This window comes from Balaenoptera borealis, assembly GCF_965194805.1.
Source record: "Balaenoptera borealis genome assembly, chromosome: 19".
NCBI classification, from domain to species: Eukaryota; Metazoa; Chordata; class Mammalia; order Artiodactyla; family Balaenopteridae; genus Balaenoptera; species Balaenoptera borealis.
In genome coordinates, this window is record NC_138878.1 from 1,926,733 (window position 1) to 1,938,974 (window position 12,242).

Consider the following 12,242-nt stretch of genomic DNA (forward strand, 5'->3'; position numbering starts at 1 on the left):
GCCTACACCCTGGTTTTCTGTCCTGGTCCATCTCCTGCCCCTGGTCCATCTCCTGACCTGCAGGTGTTTGGTTTCTTGCCATTTTGGGGAAGAGAGCCTGCTCTGTTTTTTAAAATTCATATTTAAAGGATTGTTGTTTACATTTAAAACCCTTTACAAAGCAAATGTTTGCCATTGCAGACACGGGAGTTCATGAGACGTCAGTGTGTTAATTCAGCACCTGCTGTGTGCGGGACAGTGAGTGGGGTCTACACAGGCCCTTCTCCTGAGACTCACAGGTTACAAAATGAGTCAAGGTTTACAGTGGTTGTAACTTGGAACCATTTCAAACTCAGAACGTTTTTCAAAGCTATTATCTGTTACTTTGTTTAAAATTATTTTTTATAAAGTATTTCAAACATATAGAAAAGTTGAAGTTCCTCAAACAGATATCTGTGTGGTCACCATCCATATTAAACAAAGTACAGTTCGACCTTTAAAACCCAGCGACAGTTGTTATTTACTCTGCGTGCAGAATAGAATTTTTTTTTCCTGGACATCTGCAATGTGAAGTCTGAGAAAACTGTGGAATGTGGTGAAGTCTTTTAAAAACTGTGCCCCTGGTTCCTCAGTTCATCTACTAAAAGCCATCCTCCCGCGGAAGGATGCGTTTGATGGGGAGTTCACGTGGCTCATCCTGTTCCGAGTGCCCTGCTCTGGACGGCATTCCGGGGGAGCGCAGTGACCTGCATGTTGGCTGCGGGGCGCCAGGCTTGGGTGATCTGAGTGCAGCAGGAGAGTCAGGAATCACGTCCGACTGGTGGGGCTGCTCGCTCCTTCCATGCGTCCGTGCTTTCTTCCTGCGAACATCGGGCCCAGCTCTCCGTGTGGAGTAGCTGGGGAGCATCTCTCATTCTTCCGTGTAATTCTGACCCAAGGCCCCTTGGCTTTGCTCATGGCCACCTGTGAAATTCCCGTCAGGACACACGGTTGCCTCTGTGTCTCTGGCAGAACCGCTGCTTTCCTCACACATGTGCTCCCTCCTCAAGGCCCCATCTCTTGTTTTGAGTGCTTTGCCACTGAAGTCCCAGGAGCATTGATCAGGGCAGGGCCACTGTGCCTCTTGGAATTCCTCAGCCATGTCCTCTTGGCTTTTGCTCGGGCTTGTGGGCTCCAGGAGTTCTCCTCTCTGAGTTTCAGGAATGCTTTGCCCCATCTCTGCCCAGCCCGGGGTCTCCACAGTTCTTGCCAAGCTGTAATATCTCCCTTCTGAGTATGCAGGGTATTCGTACATAGTTCATTGTCCCGCTTAAAGTTACACATATAGAAAACTAAGGTAATTGTTTGCAAGACTGTGATTGTATAAACTGCGTGACTTTCAGAGTGAAAAGACTTTCGGATCCCGGCGTGTTACTGTGCTTCTCTGGGCCAGTGTTATTTCTAGCTTCAAATGCAAACTCACATATGCTTGCTGTCCTTTCCTATGAATTTAAACTTTAATTAAACCAATAACTTAGTACATATGGTAGCAAATGTACCTTTATTTTAAATCAAGTTCACTTTTTCATGTCACCGCCCTTTTGTTTGTGTTCCTATATTATAACAGAGATTACATCTATTACAATGACCTGTATGCCTTCAGCCTGGACGCTTTCACGTGGAGCAGGCTGTCCCCGTCCGGGACGGGGCCCACACCCAGGTCAGGCTGCCAGATGACCGTCACTGCCCAGGGCAGCGTCGTCATCTACGGGGGCTACTCGAAACAGGTAAGACGCGCATGTGGGATGCAGAGTGACTTCTGTCTGCTGCCTTTTCAGTTTCACCAGCGATGAAAACTTCAAGTAATAGTTCATTAGATTAATATGAACGGTCCTTTCTGTTGGATGAGAAATGGACAGAGGTGGTGGTGATCTGCTCCTGTGCGAACATACTGAGGTTCTTTACGGCCACGTTGCGTTCTCATCCACACGCCCCCGAAACACGCGGCGTAAATGATGGCTGTGGCAGGGAGGTGCCCCGGCCACCTCCTTCCACCCTGCCATACCCCCACTCAGCCAGCCGCCAGCCCTTGTTCTGGAAAGGAAAACTGGCTTGGGATTTGTGGCTGTGACCTGCCTGGGGCGTGGCTAGGCGCGTGACAGTTGGGAGGGCCCTGCGAAACAGGCGGCTGTCGCCAGAGGCCGCGCGCGGCCCCCAGAACTGACGCCTTATCGCGGTAGACGCTCCTCAGAGGCCGCGCGCAGCGCCCAGAACTGATGCTTTATCGCGGTAGATGCTCCTCAGAGCAAAGCAGGATGATGAGCATCAAGCCCTTGTCAAGCTGACGCCGCTTGAATCAGAGCAGCGCCTAGTTCCCAAACGCTCTTCTGCAGCCACGCGGGCCGCTGGGGGATGATCCGAGGGCCTTCAATGCAGGGCCACTCTCGCCAGGCCTTCGGCGTTCAATGGCAGTGAGAAGCTGCTCTGTTTGCACTCACGGGGCATTTACCAGAGCTGGTGAAAGACGTGGGTGTGACACTGGGGTTCTTCTGGGTGGGAACGCCCTCTGCAGGAGCAGCGTAGTGTTGTGACACTTGGGACACGTCTCTCTCAGATGTCTGTGGGTGCCGTTAATACTGTATGAGACAGAAATGCGTGAGCGGCGGAAGGAATGCTGTGTCAAGTGCACGCCCGTCGCTGCTCCGTGGCGTTAACGTCCCCCCGCCCTTGGGGAGGAGCTGAGGCCCCGCTCAGAGCCTTGCACGCCTGGGGGAGTCTGACAGCCCCGGAGGTTCACGCGCATTCTGGTCCCCCTCTAGTCCAGCGAGGAGACTGAGCGTCTGGCCAGTGTGAGGCGCGTTACAGAAGGGCGGCGCAGGCCACCGGGTGAGGGACTAGCGCCCGAGCCTCGCGGCACCCCTGTGAGGAAGGGGAGGTGGGGTGGGAGTTGCGTGCTTCGGGGGGAGCCCGCCGCTGCAGCCTCCTTGCCTCCCCGGCCCCGGGCTCTGCCACGCCGGCCACTGTGTGGAAGCCGTGGCCCCGGGCGGGCAGAGCGGCGTTCTCAGGGAGGGCTCTGGCGTACAGGCCTCGCGGGGTGTACTTAAATGTGACGGCATGCAAGTTCCCCTCAGCTCGTTGGTTCTAAGGAAGGACGGTCGCTGTCGGCGGAGCAGTGCCATGGATGCCAGCAGGTGCAGGAGGACGGGGGGCTGAGAGGGAAGGGCTGGAGCCCGGCTGCGGTCAAGTTTGTAACCAAGCAGACGGCACTGAATTCCTGCAGTGTGCCGCCAGCCGGCAAGGCCTCGTGTGGATTTATTTTTATTTTTTGAAATTTATTTATTTTATTTATTTATTTTTGGCTGCGTTGGGTCTTCGTTGCCGCGCGCGGGCTTTCTCTAGTTGCGGCGATCGGGGGCTACTCTTCGCTGCGGTGCGCGGGCTTCTCATTGTGGTGGCTTCTCTTGTTGCGCAGCACGGGCTCTAGGCACACGGGCTCAGTAGTTGTGGCACGTGGGCTCTGGAGCTCAGGCTCAGTAGTTGTGGCGCACGTGCTTAGTTGCTCCACGGCATGTGGGATTTTCCTGGACCAGGGCTCGAACCCGTGTCCCCTGCATTGGCAGGCGGATTCTTAACCACTGCACCACCAGGGAAGCCCCTCGTGTGGATTTAGTTCCTGAGAGTGCTGGGCTTTTGGCTTGGAAGGGTGGGCGTGGGAGCGGCAGCCACTTCCCCTGCTAGCCTGCTGGAAAGAGGAGTATGCAGTCTCAGTAATTGTGATTGCATCGCTTGAATTGTGCACCTGTTTCCAGAGGAGAACAGAAGAGGCATGCACCTAGCTCTCGTTTCCTAGAGACAGCTGCTTCCCACGCGTGACTGACGTTGGCCCTCCTTGGTTTTAGGACGGTCAGGTCACATGTCTGGCCCACAGACAATTGGATTGTTTGTTTTCCAAAAGGAAAATAGGTTTTCCCCCCTTACAGTAAACACAGTACATACTCGTTAGTTAAACAAAACAAAATGAATTGTGCACACGTATTCCCTGGCTCTGTCGGCTGATAGAACAAAACACCACCACCCAGCAGCAGTCAGCATACCTTGTGCCCAGATCTTGGATTCTAGGACCATCTCCACGAAGTAACCAGGGCTTCTCAGGGAAGTAGCCGATTCTGGAATTGGGGCAAGAAGTGTGCAAGGTGCTCCCGGAGCTGCTTGTAGCGCCAGAGCCCAAGGAAGTGTGTGTAAGAAACGTGCGCTGATGGGGTGCATCAGCGGCTCGGGAGCCGCCTGAAAGGGTTCCCAGTGCACTGGGCTGGAACTCTGAGCAACAGAGTAAGTAAGGTCGTGTCGGACTGCAGTGCACAGGGGCCCGAATACCCATGAGCCCACGCGATCGCGAACCAGCGACTGAATAGATTAAATGCACGGGGAAAAGGCACCGTGCTCCGTGCAGCATTCCACACAGAGGTGGACCCTCCGCCCTCCTGAAGAGGGGGCTGCGCAGACTGACGCTCTTCCAAGGAGGACAGGCTGGAAAGTTGGGGCGGGGCAGTAACTCGACAGCGAGAAACCTGAGAAACACACCTCAGCCAGGCGAGCAAGGTCCACGTCGGCAGGGATGGGTCTTGGTGACAGCATGCACCCTTGATAGGATGTGATGGGAAGGACACTTGACCTCTGGGATCCACCACCCAAAACCCACAGCCCTGTCCAATTGTGAGAATAGTGTCAGACGAGTCCCGGTAGAGGGGACCCTACAAAACACCTGACTGGCCCTCCTCAGTGTCACCAAAAACAAGGCAAATCTGAGCAACCCTCACGGCTCAAGAGGCCTAAGGATTCATGACGACTCCGTGTAACGTGGGTCCTGGGACAGGGAAAGGACATTAGGGAAAACTAAGGAAATGTGAATAAACTGTGGGCTTCAGTTAATAGTCATTTGTCAGTATTGGTTCCTTAATCGTGGCAGATGTGCCACACTAATGTAAGGTGTTAGCCATAAGGGGACACAGGGTGCAGCGTGCACGCGAACCCTCGGCACCGTCTTCTCCGTGTCTCTGTAAATGTAAGACTGTGCTGAAGGTAAAAGTTTGTTAAAAATACGGAATTTGAGGGACAAAGACAAAGCAGTTAAAATTGCCGCGGTCATGCCACTGAGGAGAGCTGTTTTCCAGGTCGCTCTCTAGACCCTTCTACACCGAGGTAGAAGGTGCAGCGTGAGGACTGGGGTGCTGCTCGGGAGGCTAAAGTGTGTGGTCTGCCCAGGGTCGTGAGCCTAGTTGGAAGCAGCGGACCGGGGTGGAAGCGGGCCGTGCTGTCCACAGCTCAGGAAAGCTCTGTAAATGGCTGTGCTGGCTTCTGCACACGGCATTCGTTGGATCCTCGCACCGAAGCTTGAATCCCATTATTGGGAAGGCGATGGGAATTGAGGGCACAGGGGTTGGAGATGGAGATAGGAGGGTCCCTGCGGTGACCCCGCCCACCCAGAGCAGGGCTCGGCTTGGAGCCACAGGAAGCTCTGAGAGGGGAGCTCCGGGGTGTCCCCAGCCTGTGGTCATTTATTCTATCCGTTTGGATGCAGTCTGGATGGAACCTGTTGTGTTTCAGATTTTGAGGCTGGTCTGAAGGCTGGAGAGTCACCCCCATGGAAAACGGGACCACGAGCTTGGGGGGGCCTTGCGTGGCTTGGCACAGCACGTGGCATTTGTCATGGCTCCCTTTTCCTTTCGCAGAGAGTCAGGAAAGACGTGGACAGAGGTACCCAGCACTCCGACATGTTCCTGCTGAAGGCTGAGGAGGGAAGAGAAGGTACATGCACCGTGCAGGTGACAGACCACGCGGCTGGTCTGTGTGTCGCTGTGGAAAGCAGGCAGAGGGTCGCGGGGCTGGTGGGGCACTCCATGAACAGCCCCCGTGTCCCCTCTGGGGCGTTGAGGACGCACTGAGTTAGAAACACAGGTGATGTCAGTCCATCCACAGCTCTCTTCTTGGGGGCGGGGCCACGGCCTCTGTGTCATCTCTCATTTGTTATTGCTCAATGTTAGGACGTAGACTTTTGGAATGCATCTTGTGGGGTTGAAATGCCCACTTTTTTTTTTTTTTATTTGAAGTATAGTTAATGTACAATGTTGTGTTAGTTTCAGGTGTACAGCAAAATGATTCAGTTGTACATACGTTGTTGTTTTTCAGATTCTTTTCCCTTATAGGTTATTATAAAATATTGAGTAGAGTTCCCTGTGCTATAGAGAAGGTCTTTGTTAATTATTTTATACATAGTAGTGTGTACCTGTTAATCCCGTAGTCCTAATTTATCCCTCCCTGCTTTTCCCCTTTGGTAAGCATAAGTTTGTTTTCTTTGTCTGTGAGTCTATTTCTCTTGTGAATAAGTTCATTTGGATCATCTTTTTAGATTACACATATAAGTGATCTCATATGGTATTTGTCTTTCTGTGTCTGACTTCACTTAGTATGATTATCTCTAGGTCCCTCCATGTTGCTGCAAATGGCATTGTTTCATTCTTTTTCATGGCTACGTGATATTCCATTGTGTGTGTGTTTGTGTGTGTGTGTATGTGTGTATACACACACAAACACACACACACCCCACATCTTCTATATCCGTTCCTCTGTTGATGGACACTGAGGTGGCTTCCCAGCGCTCATTTTTAAAGCTCAGAAGTCGGGAGGTGGTTAGTTTGCATGGTGCACGTGATGGGAGAGGGGCCTGAGCGGATGGGACCCGTCTGGTCCTGGCTGCCCCTTGGCCCCTGTGAGACCCGTCTCCGTAAGACGAGAGGCCTGCTGGGCAGGAACGTTTCCTCTTTCCCGCTGTGACGTTCTTCAAGCAGAGGCTGCAGAAACGTCACGTACAAGGCGTTTCTCAGGTCCCAACCACGCCGAATTGCGGTGACTGATGGGGACGTGGGAGCCGAGGTTTAGAGCCCCTTTTACATGTCAGCGCACTTGAACTTGAAAGTGGACCGTGTTCTAGGCAGTGGGACCCCAGCCCTTGTGTTCAGCCCCCGCGTCTGGCCGTCAGGCCCTCGGCCCCCAGTGAAGAGTACGTGGTGTGTCCTGAGACGCATCCGGCACGGCAGGGAAAGCGACCTCCCCCGACCGCGCACAGGGCGCGCTGGTGCTTATTCTCTTCTCTTCTGTAAACATTCAGATGCTGGTTGCTGTGAGTGACCTTGTGGCCCACTAACGCGTGCCGCTCGGGCTGCGCCTCCAGGGAAGGCTTGCTCTTGGCTGCTTCTCTCTCTCTCTCTTAAAATGTTCATTAGAGAAAGAACATCCCAGTTTCTTTTTCTGGACATGTTGGGAAGACTCCCACATGTTTTCTGCCAGGCCACATCTTGAGGGTTGCTGCGTAAACACGGCGCCCGCCCAGAGGGAAGGACCACAGTGCGTGGCCCACGGGAGGTTCTGGGGGTGTCTGTGGTCGGGGCCCCGCCCGAGGGCACAGTGTACAGGATCCCCCGGAGCTGGTGCGCCCGCCTCTACCTCACCCCTGCCGTCACATCACAGCTGCACGGCGCCCCTGGGCAAGTGTTGGGAGGGTGTGTGGACAGGTTCCCTACCTCAGTGCAGCCTGACCCTCGAGGAGGAGGCATGGCCTCCAGGGTGCGCCGGACCCGCAGGCGCAGAACGGCGGCCGTGGCATTCTGCAGGCCCCCCCTCCCCATTTCCTCTCCTCATCAGGCAGATGGGCCTGGGCTCGGGTCAACCCTTCCGGAGCCAAGCCCTCCCCAAGGTCCGGCTTCTCGGTGGCTGTGGCCCCGAACCATCAGACGCTGCTGTTTGGAGGTGTGTGTGATGAGGAGGAGGAGGAGAGCCTGGAGGGCCACTTCCTCAACGACCTGCACTTCTACGACCCCGTCAGGAACCGCTGGCTCGCGGGGCAGCTGAAGGTAGCGTGGGCCCCAGACCTGCAGCCAGTGCAGGGCCTGCCCGGCTGTCACGTCCGTCAGGGACGCCCAGGACCTCCCCGGTCACCCTGTCTGTGAGGCTCTGTGGAGCTGCCACCAACTTTACTGTCACCGTAAGCAGGGACCGGGTCGCCTCTGCCCCTGCTGCTGGCACCAGCCTGAGAGACGCGGCACAGTGGCTGCTCTCCCGGGACTGACATCCCTGGGGGCTTCATCAGGTCCGGGACCTCAGAAGCAGGGCCCTATGGCCAAAGGAGGGCGGGTGGTCCACTCTGTGGCAAAGACTGGCTCTGGTTGAAGTCCCTTGGCACCTCTGAGGGGAGTCAGGCAGCGTGTGAGGGCTGGTGTCTGCCGCCCGTTCCCCTGAGAGGTCACACCAGGCAGGGGCGGTGTGGTCCCCGGGGTGAGCCCCAGCGAGTGGATGGGGGTCCTCTGGCTGTCGGGTGCTCGCTGCCCCCCATCCTGAATCGCGCTGCCTTGCTCTTTATCAACAGGGGCCCAAGGTGGAGAAGAGGAGGCGCAGGCGGGGCAAAAAAGGGGAGCCCGGGGGTGCCAACCAGCAGGAAATGAAGGGGACTGGGGCCCAGGAGCCCCTGGAGGTGGTCAGAGAGGTGGTGGCAGAGGACGGGACCGTGGTCACCATCAAGCAGGTGCTCGCTGCCCTGGGCCCGGCAGGACGGCCTGAGTCTGACAACGACGAGGACGATGACGACGGCCCCGACGAGGCGGGTGTCCCTGCGGTGGAGCCCAGCCCCCGCTCCAACGCCATGCTGGCCGCGAAGCACGGGCGCCTTTACCTCTATGGGGGCATGTTTGAGGCTGGCGACCGCCAGGTCACCCTCAGCGACTTGTACTGCCTCGACCTTCACAAGATGGAGGAGTGGACGGTCTTGGTGGAGATGGATCCAGGTGAGGGGGTGGCACCTCTGCAGTTGCCTCGGGAGCCCCCAGCTTGTCCTCCCTGCGCCCGCCGAGAGTGCTGCCCGGCTCTGCCCCCTGCCATGCCCTCAGTCCAGGGGGTAGGGCCCTGCTGCCCGGGGGCCTGTCTGTGCACGGCCGTCCCTGCAGGGGGCCTGGGGGAGGGAGCGGGCTCACCCCGACACCGCCCATGAGCCTCGGACCTGCCCCGGCAAAGCGGACTGGACGCACGTTTTCCCCGCGGTGCGTGTGTGCGCGTGTGCGCCTGGGAGCAGACACGCGGCCCACCCGTCTCCGCTGCCGTGTCGCACCACAGGCTGCGCCCGACTCGCTCACTGCTCAGTCCTTGGGTCTGAGGCTGAAATCCCTTAAAATCCACACGTTTGGGCAGAGGCCCTGAGCGGCTGTGCGAGATGGCTGCTGTCTTGGAGCGCAGCTTCTAACTCTGCCTGTCTCTGCCTCGACGTGTGGGGATGTGATGTTTGCCGCGAGCTCCAGACGCGCTGGGGGCGGGGCCCCCGCACTCACATCCGCGTGTCCAGGCGGAAGGTGGGCTCCTCGGGGCGGCCGCGGCTCGTGTGCAGTTTCCCCGGTGCCCTGGCCGTGCTGACACTCTGTGGTTTTCGCTTTTGCCTAAAGAATCTCAGGAGTGGCTGGAGGAGACGGACTCGGAGGAGGACAGCGACGAGGTCAGGGGCGCGGAGGGCGGCGGGGAGGACGAGGAGGACGAGGAGGATGAGGCCGGCGGCGTGGAGGCCGGGGGTGAGTGTGCCGCGGGGCCGGGCCCGGGCCCCCCAGGGCTCGCAGCTCAGGTCCCTTCTCTGCCGGAGCCCTCGTTTTTATCGGTGATGAGGGAATGTACAATTTTACCAAGCTTCTGTTAAAATTTGACTTTGCTGTGGGTGTGCTGCTGAGGCCAGCTGAAGGGTTTTTTCTAACTGTGTCTGGAGTACATTTGCGCGCTTGCTGTTTAAGCAGGGTCGTAACGGCCTCGTGACGTCCTCCGTGTAAATCCGGGTGCTCACAGCGCGTTCGTTCCATCAGGACTCAGGCCTCCTTCCACGACTGAACGCGTTTCTTTCTTATTCCCCTCCTTCCCCACGAAAGAGCAACGCCCCTCGGCGGCACCCGGTGAGCCGTTCGCAGACTCCCTGCCCAGGACCGAGCAGTAGTGGGCGAAGCTGGCGCGGGACGACGCCGGGCCCCGGAAGGAGAGTGCTGAGAGCCGCCCGGGCCGTGGCCACGGCTTTCTCTGCTGCCTCGGCCTGAGCCGCACACCAGCCAGAGCTTAGACTGCGGGGGTCGGGTTCCCCAGTCTAACCGCAGTGCGCTGCGTGCGGTTTAAAATAAACTGGACTTGGCAGGGGGCTGCCGCCGCCAAGGTGGTCTTCCGTGCAGCCACCGGGCCCCGGTGGTTCTGGCGGGGCCTCTGGCTGGGTCGGGGCCAAGATGAGGGCGAGGGGAGCCGCCTCCACGGCAGGCGGCACCTTGATCGTGAAGTGGAACACTGCGGGCTTTGTGGGGTTCCCCTCTGCAAAACTAGCAGACAGGTTCTGCCCGCCTGCATGTTCAGCTGACTCTTTGATTTTTAAAAATTATCGGTAGCCGCCCACCGCCTCCTGTACGCATTTTCTTGGTTCTCTGGAGAATAAAGCGCCTGTTGTGGGCTGGTCTGCTCGCTCTGCCACGTGGCTTTGCCTGGGGTCTCTTGCAGTGCCGTGTGCCCAGCTCCTCTGGCCGCTCCCCGCCTTTGGGGAGGAGGTGGTGGAGCTGTGCTCTGCCCCTCTCCCCTTCAGGCTCAAGGTCGTCATTCGCACAGCAACAGAAGAGGACAAGCAGCCGGAGGGCGGGCCCCACTGTCCCCACGCGGCCTCGCCGTCCCGTGCCGGGCACGTCTGGGTCTGCGGTGCGTGGGCGCGCTCCCTGGTGCCTGCTCCAGGGTTAATGGCAGGAGGCCGCTCTTCATTTATGTAATTGGGGCAGAGCTTGGGCTTTGAATTCACACCAGGTGAATTCATCTTCATCTAAAATATCAATGACAAGAAGGCAGGATTCTTAGTTTTCAGTGACGGGCCCAACGACCCATCATTACCTTGGGCGGGTCATCCTGCTCGTTACCTGGAAGTTAGGAGTGAAGAGTGGGCGCACCCACCCCAGCAGAGCGGGCCCGGGCCCGGGAAGGCTTCAGTGGAAGGTTGAGGCCAACTTGCCCAGAAGCAGCCCCTCACCCCAACCAGCACTTACTTTCTCGCCGTACTCGGCCCCCGCACCTCTGGCCATGTGACCTCACTCGTCAGACTTCTCCCGCTTGACTGCACGCGGATCAGAAATAGGAAGCTCTCTCCTCGCCCCTGCCCACCAGAGCCTCCCTCTGGTACGGGGCCTGGCAGAGCCCGTGGGGGTGCCGGTCACTGGGGTTGGGCAGACGCAGCCTGTGTGAGGTGGAAGGGCAGGCGCTCCGGCTGCAGCATCTTGCGGCTCCCCGTGGGTGCTGGGGCAGCAGGGCTCAAAGCCAGCCGGGTGCCACGGCAGGCCCGCGGGGGCCCCAGAGCCCTCCCGGTACCTGCCCTGCGTGCTCGCGATGCGAGGCCCAGGCGTACAGCTCCCGCTCTCTCGGCTGCCGCCTTGGGAGGAGGTGGTTGGGAGAGCGTCGGCCCCAACGCAGGCTTCTGTTCCCGGGGCCGCTCTTATTACAGAGGAGCCTGCAAGCAGGTGAGACTCCAAGGAGGGTGGTTTGGAATCAAACAAGTTGAAAAAGAAATGACAACCCCCTGAAGAAACTTCTGTTTTGCTCTCTGCTTTGTTGTCCTGTCCACGGGGTTGTTGCTGAGGATGCCGTTTGAGTGACAGAGGAAGAAAAGCCCAAGCTCCACACAAGGAGCTGCCTCTGCTGTGTCACCCCCGTGATTAAAGCATCCCTTCAGTGGGACAGTGGCAGGGAGAGGTGGGCGTACGCTGCAGGACTGCGGGGTGCCCAGGGCGGGCAGCGGCCAGCGCACCGTCCCCGCTTCTGCCTGCCGGCAGCTGGTTTGCTGAACCGAATGCTCCTGGCGCCTGGACGGCCAGCACAGAGCCCCAGGCCTCCGTTCCCTGCATTGCTGGAGCCAAAACAGCAGGGTGACAGCTGTATCCAGGGTCAGCGAGGGCCCTGAGTGGGCGTCCGTCTTGCCTGCTCCTTGGTTTGCTGACCTGTTGGTAAGACCCCCTCAGTGCCCCCCTTTGGACGGGTTCTGCCCCTGTCTCTCGCTGGTGCCCACCAGCTGGCCCCGTCACTCCTGCGGACACCACACCAGAGCCCCTGGAGGGCTTTGTGGGGTTTGAGTGTGAATAGCTGTGCGTTCTCCCCGCTTCCTAGGAGCAGCTCAGCTGGCTGACGGCGTCAGGCTTAGTCAGATAATTTGAGAGGGTTGGTCTAAGGCGGTGATTCCTTGGGGTTGGACT

The 12,242-nt window shown here is 57.9% G+C and overlaps 1 protein-coding gene across 4 annotated transcripts in view; it reads left to right on the plus strand.

Moving 5' to 3' along the window:
* Positions 1–10,486, plus strand: part of KLHDC4 (kelch domain containing 4) — a 58,357-nt gene extending 47,871 nt beyond the window's left edge. For 3 of the 4 annotated variants that reach the window (XM_082368714.1, XM_082368713.1, XM_082368715.1), the window contains 6 exons: positions 1,586–1,745; positions 5,688–5,763; positions 7,657–7,865; positions 8,378–8,792; positions 9,441–9,563; positions 9,909–10,486. In XM_082368714.1, the coding sequence (XP_082224840.1) occupies positions 1,586–1,745; positions 5,688–5,763; positions 7,657–7,865; positions 8,378–8,792; positions 9,441–9,563; positions 9,909–9,973 (1,048 nt within the window). In that variant the 3' untranslated portion in view covers positions 9,974–10,486. The remainder of the gene's footprint in view (positions 1–1,585; positions 1,746–5,687; positions 5,764–7,656; positions 7,866–8,377; positions 8,793–9,440; positions 9,564–9,908) is intronic. The other variant, XM_082368716.1, reaches the window with a different exon arrangement.
* The last annotated feature ends 1,756 nt before the right edge of the window (positions 10,487–12,242 follow it).